At 39.5% G+C, this 13,228-nt stretch overlaps 1 protein-coding gene across 3 annotated transcripts in view; it reads left to right on the top strand.

Annotated features, from left to right (window-relative positions):
• Positions 1 to 13,228, top strand: part of ryr2a (ryanodine receptor 2a (cardiac)) — a 356,843-nt gene that overhangs the window by 225,124 nt on the left and 118,491 nt on the right. For all 3 annotated transcript variants that reach the window (XM_057825571.1, XM_057825570.1, XM_057825572.1), the window contains 6 exons: positions 4,161 to 4,288; positions 4,373 to 4,565; positions 4,872 to 4,954; positions 5,272 to 5,429; positions 10,301 to 10,388; positions 10,481 to 10,573. In XM_057825571.1, coding sequence (XP_057681554.1) covers positions 4,161 to 4,288; positions 4,373 to 4,565; positions 4,872 to 4,954; positions 5,272 to 5,429; positions 10,301 to 10,388; positions 10,481 to 10,573 — 743 coding nt within the window. The remainder of the gene's footprint in view (positions 1 to 4,160; positions 4,289 to 4,372; positions 4,566 to 4,871; positions 4,955 to 5,271; positions 5,430 to 10,300; positions 10,389 to 10,480; positions 10,574 to 13,228) is intronic.

Here is a 13,228-nt window from a genome sequence, read left to right as displayed (position 1 = left end):
CAAGACCACTGATAATCTCCCTCGATCTGGGGCTCCATGCAATATATCACCCCGTGGCGACGAAATGTTAACAAGAACGGTGAGCAAAAATTAGCCTGGTACACCAGACTCACCGCTGTTCCAGCTATTGAGTCTGGCCACCATTCCCGCGGATACAATTTCCAGGGCGGAGCAAGCCACAGCAAACAGACAGCGGAGTGGACCAATCAGCGACGGGCAGGGCAGACGTCACGTTATTAAAGCGACGAGGGCAGGACCAGGGACTTGCGCGCGGAAGTAAACGTACGAGGAGAGTGGAGTTTATTCAACATGGCTAGCGCGGGACAGACTTTTCAATGACTCGTGTCGATGTGTTTTTGGTAATTTAAAACTGATTTTACCTTGGATTGGAACATATTCTCGGCTCTCCTGTTCAGCTTTGTTGTGGAGACGACTTCCAAAGCGCAAGAGTGACGTTGCTCGTTAAAAACACGTCACGCAAATAAACTAATCTGATTTGTCGATTGATTTTGTACCTGCTCGGAAAGGCTGTTAACTGGATGGTTCCCAGACTATTTCTCTCAGTGTTTGAAAAATACAGGGAGAAAAGTCTGGCAGAGCCAGGCAAAGCAAAAATCCCAGAACCACACGGGCGGACCTAGTGAATGACCTACAGAGAGCTGGGACCACAGTAACAAAGGCTACTACCAGTAACACAATGCGCCGCCAGGGACCCAAATCCTGCACTGCCAGACGTGTCCCTCTGCTGAAGAAAGTACACGTCCAGGCCCGTCTGCGGTTCGCAATAGAGCATTTGGATGATCCAGAAGAGGACTGGGAGAATCTGTTATGGTCAGATGAAACCAAAATAGAACTTTTTGGTAGAAACACAGGTTCTCGTGTTTGGAGGTGAAAGAATACTGAATTGCATCCGAAAGAACACCATACCCACTGTGAAGCATGTGGGTGGAAACATCATCCTTTGGGGCTGTTTTTCTGCAAAGGGACCAGGACGACTGATCTGTGTAAAGGAAAGAATGAATGGGCCATGTATCAAGAGATTTTGAGTGAAAATCTCCTTCCATCAGCAAGGGGATTGAAGATGAGACGTGGCTGGGTCTTTCAGCATGACAATGATCCCAAACACACAGCCAGGGCAACAAAGGAGTGGCTTCGTAAGAAGCATTTCAAGGTCCTGGAGTGGCCTAGCCGGTCTCCAGATCTCAACCCCATAGAAAATCTGAGGAGGGAGTTGAAAGTCTGTGTTGCCCAATGACAGCTCCAAAACATCACTGCTCTAGAGGAGATCTGCATGGAGGAATAGGCCAAAATACCAGCCAACAAAGGGTATATAACAAAGTATTGAGATGAACTTTTGGTATTGACCAAATACTTATTTTCCACCATGATTTGCAAATAAAACCTTCAAAAATCAAACAATGTGATTTTCAGTTTTTTTTTCCACATTCAGTCTCTCATGATTGAGGCCTCTCTAATATTTTCAAGTGGGAGAACTTGCACAATTAGTGATTGACTAAATACTTATTTGCCCCACTGTATACAGTGGTACTTCGACATACGATCGCTTCGACACACGATCTTTTTGACATTCGACGTAAAATTTGACTCGCCGTTTGTTTCTAGATCCGACGACAGGCTCGAAATACAACGACATGACAGCACCGCAAACGAACACACGGCGGATTTTCTTGTGTGAGAAATCAACACAGGTTTCAAAAAAGTTGGTACAGTTGGTGAAACAATGAAAGAAGTGATGCTAACCTTTGAAATGAAGATGCAAATTCTAGAAACAAATAACATTTTTAATCGAGTTAATTACAGCTTAAAAAATTAATCGTAATTAATCGCATTTCTAACCATCTATAAGATATGCCATATTTTTCTGTAAATTATTGTTGGAATGGAAAGATAAGACACAAGACGGATATATACATTCAACATACTGTACATAAGTACTCTATTAGTTTATTATAACAATAAATCAACAAGATGGCTTTAACATTATTAACATTCTCTTAAAGCGATCCATGGATAGAAAGACTTGTAGTTCTTAAAAGATAAATGTTAGTACAAGTTATAGAAATTTTATATTAAAACCCCTCTTAATTTTTTCGTTTTATTAAAATTTGTAAAATTTTCAATCAGAAAATAAACTAGTAGCTCGCCATTGTTGATGTCAATAATTACACCATGCTCACTCCCCAAACCCATAAAATCATTCGGACCCAAGCACCAGCAGAGGGCGCCAATCACTAAAAAACAAGTCACAAGCGGACATTACACTGCTGTCATTTTAATCTGTTTGAGCAGGGCATGTGCGTTAATTGCGTCAAATATTTTAATGTGATTAATTTAAAAAATGAATTACCTCCCGTTAACGCGATGATTTTGACAGCCCTATTAATTATTATTATTTTTAATTATAATTTTCCGATTTTTATTCATAAATTATTTGTTTTGCTATGTTTAATTGCCATTTTTAATAGTACCAGCAGTATTTATTAAGGATTTAGTGTAGGTTTTTGGGCTGCGGAACGAATTAATGGAATTATAATGTATTCCTATGGGAAAATCCTGCTCGTCATATGACCATTTTGACTTACAAACAAGGTCCTGGAACGAATTAACTTCATATGTAGAGGGACCACTGTATATATATTTTAATAGTGTTGCACTGATACCATTTTTTGGCCCTGATACCGATACCTGGCTGTGCAGTATAAGAGTCAAGAATCTGCGTTGGACAAGGTGTCAGGAGTCAAGAATCTGCATTGGACAAGGTGATGATGCTGGACTTTGGTTTGGTGCCGTTCCAGTGAGATTTACAAAGATGACTGCCGAAGAAAACATCAAAATTCCCTCAGTCCTTGATGATATGGGGCCGCATGTCAGGCAAAGGCACTAGGGGGATGGCTGTGGTGTAATCTTCAATAAACGCACAAGTTTATATTGAAATTTTAGACAGCTTTCTTATTCCTTAAATTGAAAATATGTTTGTCATTTTCCAAGATGACAGTGCATCATGCCACAGAGCAAAAACTGTTAAAGCATTCCTTGGAGAAAGACATATCCAGTCAATGTCATGGCCTGCAAATAGCCCAGATCTCAACCCTATTGAAAACCTGTGGTGGAAATTGAAAAAAATGGTCTGCAGCAAGGCTCTGACCCGCAAGGATGATCTGGCAACTGCAATCAAAGAGAGTTGTCACCAAATTGATGACGAGTAGTCATCAAGTCCATGCCTCAGAGACTGCAAGCTGTCATAAAAGCCAGAGGTGGTGCTACTAAATACTAGAGATGTGTTTTGGTTGTTATTCCTTTGTTTGTTTCTTATGATTCCATACTTTTTTTCCCTCAGAATGGAGTGATTCCATATAAATTTACCTGGACTTGCTCTATAAAAGTAACATTTGCTGACCACCACGATGTTTTTTATTCATTTCTTTTAGTGTTTGTGAATGCTAAAGAGTTGCACTTTTGAAGTAATTCTTCTCAACTAAAGCTTTTTATCTGAGTTTGTTCTACATGATAAAATGTCTGAGTGAGTGCTCGTCCGAGACTGGTGATTCCATACTTTTTGCTAGGAGTTGTAGATGTTTTGCTGAGAGATAAAATATACCGATGTTTAAAAAAATCTGACATTCTAAGCAGTTAGTCATTACTTGAGTAATGTGAATACCAAATACTGAATACTTTTTTACTTGTACTTGAGTAAATCTCCTGGATGACTACTTTTACTTTAGTAAAATATTTTGAAGTACCCTACTCTTACTTGAGTAAAATTTTTGGCTACACTTCTAATTACATCTCTTCTCTAGAATGTAATTCTAGAATAAAATGTAATGTGTCAATATCATGAGTATTTTGATAGTGAAACATAAATGATCAATGAAAACTATCCAATCAGAGTTTGTGAGTGACAGTATGAAGGATCTGGATGTTTCTTTATAGTTCAGTCAAGTGTTTTTATATATTTTTTTGCAACTTGATACACTAAGATATTCTAATTGAAATCAAACTCTTCATTGTTAGTCAACTAGTATATGCATATTTTTTCCCATATATTTAAGTGCTTTGTGGAACTTTGGTGGGCCTTTGAAAAAAAAATTAACTACAAATGTTTTTTGTTCTTTTTTTTGCTTATTGTGTATTCATTACAGCTCTTGGTCTGCCAGACCAGGTCACAGAAATGTGTCCAATTATTCCAAATTTGGAAAGCTCATTGGAAGAGATCATCGAGATGGCAGAATCTGGCATGAAATATACTCAAATGCCTCATGTCATGGAGGTACGTTGGTATATTGAGAAAGTGTACCTTCTAGTGGTACATTCGGCTGTGTAAAAAAATACATATATACTTGTATTCATGCAGGTTGTTTTACCAGTTTTGTGCAGCTACATGTCTCACTGGTGGGAACACGGTCCAGAGAACAATCCGGAAGAAGCCGACAGCTGCTGTACATCAGTGACCTCTGAACATATGAACGTATTACTTGGGAACATATTGAAGATCATCTACAACAATTTAGGCATAGATGACGGGGCCTGGATGAAAAGACTAGCTGGTAATCCCAATTACACACTGAGGGGCCATTTACATGGTGACGCTCCATTAATACGGCACAGTTCATGTTGGCATTTACATGGTTCCGTCTCCATTCGAACGATGTGGCAATTCCGCGTGAAAATGATGAAGTATTCATTCATTCATTTATTTCCTAGAGGGCGGTGAACAGTTGCCATGCCACCATGTTAGTGAACTACTTCACAGTCACCTTTTAAGATAATTTTTCACATAAACTGCTTTCTTTTAGATGCCCCAGGATTTAGCTTAAAATGTTGATAAATAGATCTCTCTTTATATTCCAAAGTGTTTTCTCAACCAATCATCAGCAAGGCCAAACCCCACTTGCTCAAGACCCATTTTCTGCCTCTCATGGAGAAGCTCAGGAAAGTGAGTGGTGCTTTAATGAAATTAAAGTGTATATTGATTTGTATGTTTTAGATGAAAACACTTATTATTCGTAGTCATATTTCAGTCATTTGAAAATGTTTTGGTCTTCGTCTAGTTTTCATCAAAGAATGCTTTTTCGTCTAGTTTTAGTTGACGTATAATCAAAAAGTTTTCCTCTGTAAAAATTTAAGGTTTTTTATTGTAAAAAAAAGGTTTCCAATTATTTTAAATGAACATTGACACATGAGTACAACTGTTTTAGACAATCCAAATAGTGGTTAAAGCGCGTTATTTATTTATTTTATTTTATAATGTAGAAAGCAGCAGTTGTGCTTGTGGATGAAGAACAAAGCAAGGCTGAGGGGAGGGGTGAGATTTCAGAAACTGAGCTTCTCATCATGGACCAGTTCGCCATTCTCGTCAGAGACCTCTATGCCTTTTATCCCCTTCTCATACGATTTGTGGACTACAACAGGTAAAATACATTTGGTGTTTTTCATACATATATGAATGCTCTGTAATACTATAATTTAGTCTCATGTGTACTTTCACATGTAGGCAGTACTGTGGATGACTGGTGCATGAATATATTTTCACATAAACATATAAAATCATACCTACTAATTGTCATTACTGTTCTATTACTGTCTTCAGGCTTATGCACAGAAGTGGCTGTCTCCATTTTGTAAACAAAATGTACTTTCTTCCAGCTAACACATATATGATAAGAGGACATAGGAATTTATTGTTTACACTTTATTTTCCGCACTATAAAAGCCATCTAGAAGCCTTCAATTTTCTCAAAACCAACATTGCGCCTTTTAATCCGATGCGCCTTGTACTGTATGAGGATCAATCTTGGTTAATTATGGCATGACATTCCCTTGAGCACAGCTCCATCTAGTGAATGCATAATTCAACCCTAACTACTATTACCACTGCGCCTTATAATGCAGTGCGCTCTCTATAGGAAAACAGTTTTAAATTAGGCCATTCATTGAAGGTGCACCTTATACTCTGATGCGCCTTATAGTGCGGAAAATACAGTATTTTTCCACCATGTACGGTCCTGTGGCTCGGCCCAGGGGGTTGTGGTTGTTATGTACTTCTTCAACTCAATGTAAGTACATTTAAGGCCGAGACTTGAGTGTAACAACACTTCTTTATTCATTGTGCTTCTCATCACATGTGCACACGACTCATCCCTTAGGTTACTTTTTACTGTAATACCACACCCACTGGGAGCGCATACCACACCCACAGAGAGCGCACAACTATGGCAACAGCACTGTGACATAAATATGTTACAGTGATGAACTTGCTCATTTGCATAGGAACAGAATAAACTCCTGCCCGTTCGTCATTTGGGGCCTTCTTCAGAGAAGGAGCATTTTTTTCTCTTGATTTCACATCTAACGTGGGGCAAGGCCCACTGTGGTTTGAGATTAACACTTTCAAAAAGGATTCTTTTATTGTCTTATTTAATTTGACACTTTGTTCCATGTTTTATTTGTTATTTATTTTATCGTTTGTTATGTTTTGTCAAGTCGTCTTGTCATAAAACGTGCACTTTCTTCTGGCCTGTAAATTAAAAGATGCCTGTCTGTAGAGCAGGGGTCGGGAACCTTTTTGGCTGAGAGAGCCATGAACACCACATCTTTTTAAATGTAGTTCTGTAAGAGCCATACAATATGTTTAAAACTAAAAATACAAGTAATATTTGCATTTTATGTCATTTCAACACTTTTAAAGTACAATAAGTCTCTGAATTATTTTTAATAACTTATACAAATAATAATCATTTAATTAAATCATAAATAATAATTAAATAATATTAAAATAGTTTTAATATTTTGTTGTGTCCACAGATAGATTCACCCTATGTTTAAAATGTTTCATCTTATTTCGTTGTGTTTGTGGAAAATATCCACACAAGTTTCAGCCTGAAAAGACTGTTGTACTTATGGTTTTAAACCAGCAAGAGGCAGTGTTCGCTTCTTGGCGTGCATTGGCAATAAATGTTCGCATTTCAGAGCAAATAAGAAATGAGCCGTCTTCGCAGCAATCCGAGACGGACGTTGTAAACTAGTATTTTTTTCTTGTTTCAGATGAGAAAAAGAGTATAGTTTGACTGTGTATATTAGCGGATTGCTTTATTTTAGGAAGATTGTGATGTGTACTGTGTATTAATATAGTTCAGAAAAATGTTAATCGTTAAGTACAAACAGGATTCGGTTGAAGTTGGGAAATTGTGTAAAATGTAAATAAAAACAAAATACAATGATTTGAAAATCCTTTCAAAAACCCATGCCATGGGAACTAATGCACCCCCATACCATCACAGATGCTGGCTTTTGAACTTTGCATTGATAACAATCCGGATGGTCCGCTTCCTCTTTGGTCAGGAGGACACGACGTCCAGTGTTTCCAAAAACAATTTGAAAAGTGGACTCATCAGACCACAAAACACTTTTCTATTGTGCATCAGTCCATTTTACATGAGCTCGGACCCAGAGAACCCGGCAGGGTTTCTGGATGTTGTTCATAAATGGCTTTTGCTTTGCATGGTAGAGTTTTAACCCACACTTATACCCCTTTCCCACTGGCCAAAAAACCCGTGTCAACCCGCTAACAATCGGCTTTTGGTGGCAGTGGGAAAAGTTCAGCGACCCGCTTTGACCCGTGTCAATCAACCCGCCAAGCGACCCGCGTTAAAATCACCTCGGCTCTGATCGCCATGCAGTGTGAAAGCAAAACCCCGGGTCAACAGTCAACATGCTAATCTACGTGGTGACGTAGGCTAGTACGTGATGCGTCATAACAAAAAACAAAAACCATGTGCTCTAGTCCGGGGGATCCACATACAGCGAACAGTCGGTGTAGCAGCGTTAGCAATAGCCATAACAGATGAAGGCTCTTCTCCTCCTTCTGTGACGTACACGACTCCTTTCAATTTCAAGCCAAAATTCACGTCGCCTACGTTGCCTCAGAACAAGCAGAGTGTTGATCCTTTGCTGCATTTCGACAATTTTGAGGGCAGTAAAAAGCATGAAAACAGAGAACACAAACGGAAAGGAAGCTTCTATGTTGCTTTGCATTGTTTACTTCCTTGAACTGAATGAATTCAGTCGCACTTGTCGAAGCGCATCTTAGCGTGGTGACGTCACGAACCTTACGTACGGCTGTGGAGGAGTTGGGGGTTAGAGGGGTGGAAAAAAAAAAAAGACACGGCTTTTTTTTGTCAATGAACCTTTTGATGATATTATGGAGCGTTGATGTTGTATTCCCTAAATTCCTCACAATTTTGCTTTGAGAAATGTTGTTCTCAAACTGTTCAACTATTTTCTCACGCAGTTGTAGACAAAGTGGTGAACCTCGCCCCATCCTTACTTGTGAATGACTGAGCTTGTTTGGGGCGGCTCCTTTTTATCTTACCCATGTTTTCCCCGAGGTCCTGGCACCATTCCCATTAGATAAGGAAACTATTTTTTTTTTTAATAATTGAAGATTTGTCTGCGAGCCAGATGCAGCCGTCAAAATAGCCATATCTGGCTCGCGAGTCATAGGTTCCGGACCCCTGTTGTAGAGGATTTCGGCTCTGACTGTTGTTACTGTAAATTATTTAACTTTGGTTAGCACGTCGCCTCAAAAAGGTAGGGGAGTAATGGTACACACGAGACACGGTTCGGGACTTAAGTCGTACTGGAGGTCACCGTTCGGGTTTGGTACAGCAGAAAAAAAACAAAAAGGCTTTTTTTCGTCATGGCATTTGAAAGTTGAACTTTGTTCTAGTGACTGAAACTAAAAAACAGCTGTTATTGAAGTGCAAAAGAAATAGAACAAATATCACACTTGTGAATTTGTGTTTTTATTGTTCGAACATTCTTTCATTCACAGTTAATGTGCAAAAATAGTCAACACACCCTTTTTTGTAGGGATCAACTGAGGTAACAGTTAAAGTCAGGTAGCGCTCGCCAGCTTTGGTAACTTTTTATAATAATGAGCATCCTTGGGATCCGGGACTAACACTCCATTTCTCCCGGAACCGTTCGAGTTTTTTTAGTTCGATTCCAAGTTTCGATGCCCTGACCCTCAACCGGAAAAAATAGCTGCCGAACACCTCGAAGAAAAAGCCCCATGAAGACTAGCTCTGTTATGAGCAAATCATATGAAGTGTCTAATTTAGCTTAGCGCAAAAACATGTTGCTTTGCTTCACATAAATGACAGCAAAGTAACAGAATAAACACACTGAAATGTTATCAGACCCTCTGTTAAAACGTGCAAACTTACATATTTTGTTTTATCAAGGGATCCCAAAAATGTGTAGTGCAGAAGAGGTGTGTAGTGTCTGTACACCTCAAGCATTCTTGTCCAACTAATGTAATGTTCTTTTTGCCTGCTGCTTCCATTAAGTCACCACTAGGGGAAGCCAAGCGCACATAGCAAAACCAAAGAAAAACTGTACAGTCCGGAGTTACAATAATGACATCTTGTGGACGAATGAACAACATATCAGTTTAGAAAGAAATCAAACTTAAACAGTAGTCAACTTAAGATCAAGGGACAGATCACTCCCCGATGTCAGCCCTCAACCACCTAAAACAAACGATGTAATACAACAAATGCCTGCAGCATAAGACACTCTAAAACATAGGCAAAAGAATATGTGTAAATGTTTTCTCTGTGTGCTTTTGAAAAATAAACTCTTTGTGAAAGTGCACTCCTATGGAAAGAAACGTCATCATATTCAAGTTCAAAGACTGATATTTATAAACAAGTTAAAAATAGCCCTGTGAGAAATTCATAGCAAAGTTAATTGAAAGTTGATATACTTAAAAAAAAATAATCGAGAATTTAAGAAATTAATATGAACTATGCAATTTTTTTGACCCTGCCTATTAAAAGAATCGGAATCGAGAATCGTTTGGAACCGGAATCGAAATGTGTAATTGGTTGTAACCGGAACCGTTCAAACTCAAATGATACCCAACCCTAACAGTGAGATACTACCATTTTTAGAGCAAAATACTCAAACGTATTCGCCGTCTGACTGCAAGCACCGAACCATAATGCCTGTACCGTGATGGTTACGGGACGTTACCGTTACATTCTTAATCTCGGGTTCAGTAAACCGTGGCCTTTCCGTGTTGAGTTTGCATGCTCTCCCTGTGCTTGTATGGGTTTTTCCCAGGTACTGTGCCACCCGTCCCCCCTCAAAATGTGCACAGTAGATTAAATGAACAATTTGAATAGCCTATAGTAATGGCTACAACGTACCATGACCCTCATTATGATAAGTGTTTCTGAAAATGAATCAATGAATAATTTACGTACTTTATTGACAGGGCCACGTGGCTGAAAGAGTCTAATCCAGAGGCAGAAGTATTGTTCCAGATGGTGGCTGAAGTTTTCATCTTCTGGGCAAAATCTCATGTAAGGCAGTTATTAAAATATATAAGAATGAACTGTAATGAGGTTCCTTGGAGTGTTCAAAGGATAAAAGTCTTATTTTCCCATATGCACAGAACTTCAAGAGAGAGGAACAGAATTTTGTGGTTCAGAATGAAATCAACAACATGTCTTTTCTCATCTCAGATTCAAAGTGTAAAATGTCTAAGGTATGATTATCCACATTTTTCAAAATATTAGGGAATAATTAACTGACATCATGCCATTTTTCTTTGGGACCATCTTAAAGTGCCTGTGACATGACAAAAAAATCTTAAATAGCATTAATATTGGAATTAAAATAAAAAGTTTGAGACAATTCAACTATATACAACCATTTGGCAAAGTGTAGATGACGAGAAATGTGTCTTTACAGGGTGACCCCAAAAAAAGTTTCCACTGCCATAATACAACTTAAATGCCATGTTTATTCATCTTAGAATTAGAATTTAATCACAAATTATACATTATTGTAAAGAACATGTACAGTACACTCTATTTTTCAACGTGTCCTCCCTTAAGTGTCACAACAGCCTCCAGGCGCCTGCTGAACGCTTGACAGGTCTTCTTTATGAAGGATGCTGTCATCTTTTCCCAAGATCTAACAATGGACCTCTCCAAGGCTGCCAAAGAAGTTTGTGGCTTCTTACAGGCACTGTCCTCCACAGTTGCCCATATGCTATAATCCAGGGGATTGAGATCTGGACTGTGGGGTGGCCACATATCACCTTGTCAATCAACTTTTTGGTCCGCACAGATCGGGTTTTCCAGACCCAGGTTTTCGTGAAGCTGTTCCAGTATCTTTCAGCTTCTTTTTAACTTTGTAGACTGCACATCTGGATATTCTCATATTTGCTGCAATCTCAGTAGGTGTCAGACCGGCACACAGCAATTAAGGTACAGCTAAAGTTTTCTTCATTTTCAGCAGAAGCACAGGAATTGTAGAGACGAGAGATTACCAGCTGCATTGAGTGACCTTAATGAATCACTTAAGCATGACAACCTATTTAGATATGTTTCAATGGCTTTTAAACAAGCAGTCAACTGTGTGTAAACTTTTTTTTGGGTCACCCTGTTAATTTGCCGTTTAGCTCCTCCTGTAATTATAGCGTTCTGGCGCCTCCATCTTGGTGATGACGTCAGAGAATGAGTGATTTCCGCAGACTTAGCATTGAGCTCAAAGGAGGAGGAAGCATTTTTCAGCGATTCTGGTTCAAGTGTGGATTTTTCAACAAGAATGAGAAAAAGGCGACAGAGACAACTAACACGAGGCTGATGACAATAGCAGACTGCTAAATGTCATCATTTTTTTGAATATCTCCAATATTTTTAAATCTTAAATCTCTTCCAGTATTGTTACAGGATATTCTTTGTATCTAAGTATTTTTCCCCAATTGCTAAACAAATTGAATAGAAGTCCCACATATTCTATGTGCAATAAAATCACACATAACTATCCCGACTCATGTCACGCACCGCAGCGGGGGTGATTGCCTTCACCGATCGGCCAGCCCCCGGCGGCGAGCAAGTTTCGGCTTGTTGTCCCCCTGCTACGGCCCCGGTAGGAGTGCTGGTCGCCGGGGCTGTAGCAGGGGAATGAACGCCGAATATGGCGCATTCGCGGTGGACAAACCTCCCGATGTCGGAGCGCATGGCTGCCTGGGCCCAAGCCGAGTGTTGCGCTGAAGAGGGCCGAGGGGGCTGGAAGTCTCGACACAATTGAGAATCGTCGATGAGAGGGACGGGCTGCATGAGCACGGGCGCTCCCACCTTCATCGGCTGGCAACCATGGTGTGCGACAAGCCGCCAGTCATCAGCCGAGGTAGGCGGCCACTCCTGCCTTCTCGGTGGACAAGGAGCACTGTCACCCACAAAATGCAAGCCACCTCCGTGTACCATGATCCCAATATTTGACACAATATAAAACACGTAGCTTACTCACTTCCTCTTCTGTCCAATGGTCCCTCGATTGTTGGACTTGTTTTGCCCATTCTTCGCGGTGCACAGGATCTTTTGAGAATCCAAAAAGCCTCACACCACTCTCCCTGGTGTATTGAAAAAGCCTCCATCACATTGGGCTGGCATGACGCGAAAAATAAATGAATCAATCCCTAAAATAGATGAATCTGCAGTCCTTATACAACACTTTCTCTATAGTGAAGATGATGTCACTCATTGACTTCACATCTGCCTTCTTCCTCAATCCGAGACTGGCTGGAAGTCTCTCATTTTTGTAGCGCGGGATTAAAAAATTTGAATATATATATATCGATTGCTTTTGCACACATTCAAGTGGTCCATTTCATTCGGGAGCATAAAATACTGCGTGTAATATGAAATAAACATGCTTTCTTGTGTCACAGGCAGTTTAAGGGCTCAACATATTTGGTCAAAACTGGCAGTTTTATATTACAATATTGCAATCAATTTTAGACCATTCGTGTTAATGCTGTTCAGTTTAACTCCATACTATGGATATTCTATCTCCATACCTTTCGCGCATCTGTAGTGCTTCTCACACTGAACTACAGTGCTGGCCAAAAGTATTGGCACCCCTGCAATTCTGTCTGATAATGCTCAATTTCTCCCAGATAATGATTGCAATTACAAATGCTTTGGTAGTAATATCTTGATTTATTTTGCTTGCAATGAAAAAACACAAAAGAGAATGGGGAAAAAAAAAAAAATCAATATCATTTTACACAAAACTCAAAAAATGGGCAGGACAAAAGAATTGGCACCCTTTGAAAAATCGTGTGATGCTTTTCTAATTTGTGTAATTAACAGCACCTGTTACTTACCAGTGGCACATATCAGGTGGTAGC

This window comes from Corythoichthys intestinalis, chromosome 21, assembly GCF_030265065.1.
Source record: "Corythoichthys intestinalis isolate RoL2023-P3 chromosome 21, ASM3026506v1, whole genome shotgun sequence".
Classification (NCBI taxonomy): Eukaryota; Metazoa; Chordata; class Actinopteri; order Syngnathiformes; family Syngnathidae; genus Corythoichthys; species Corythoichthys intestinalis.
The sequence above is the reverse complement of the archived record's forward strand: the minus strand, read 5'-3'. Positions and strand labels throughout refer to the sequence as shown.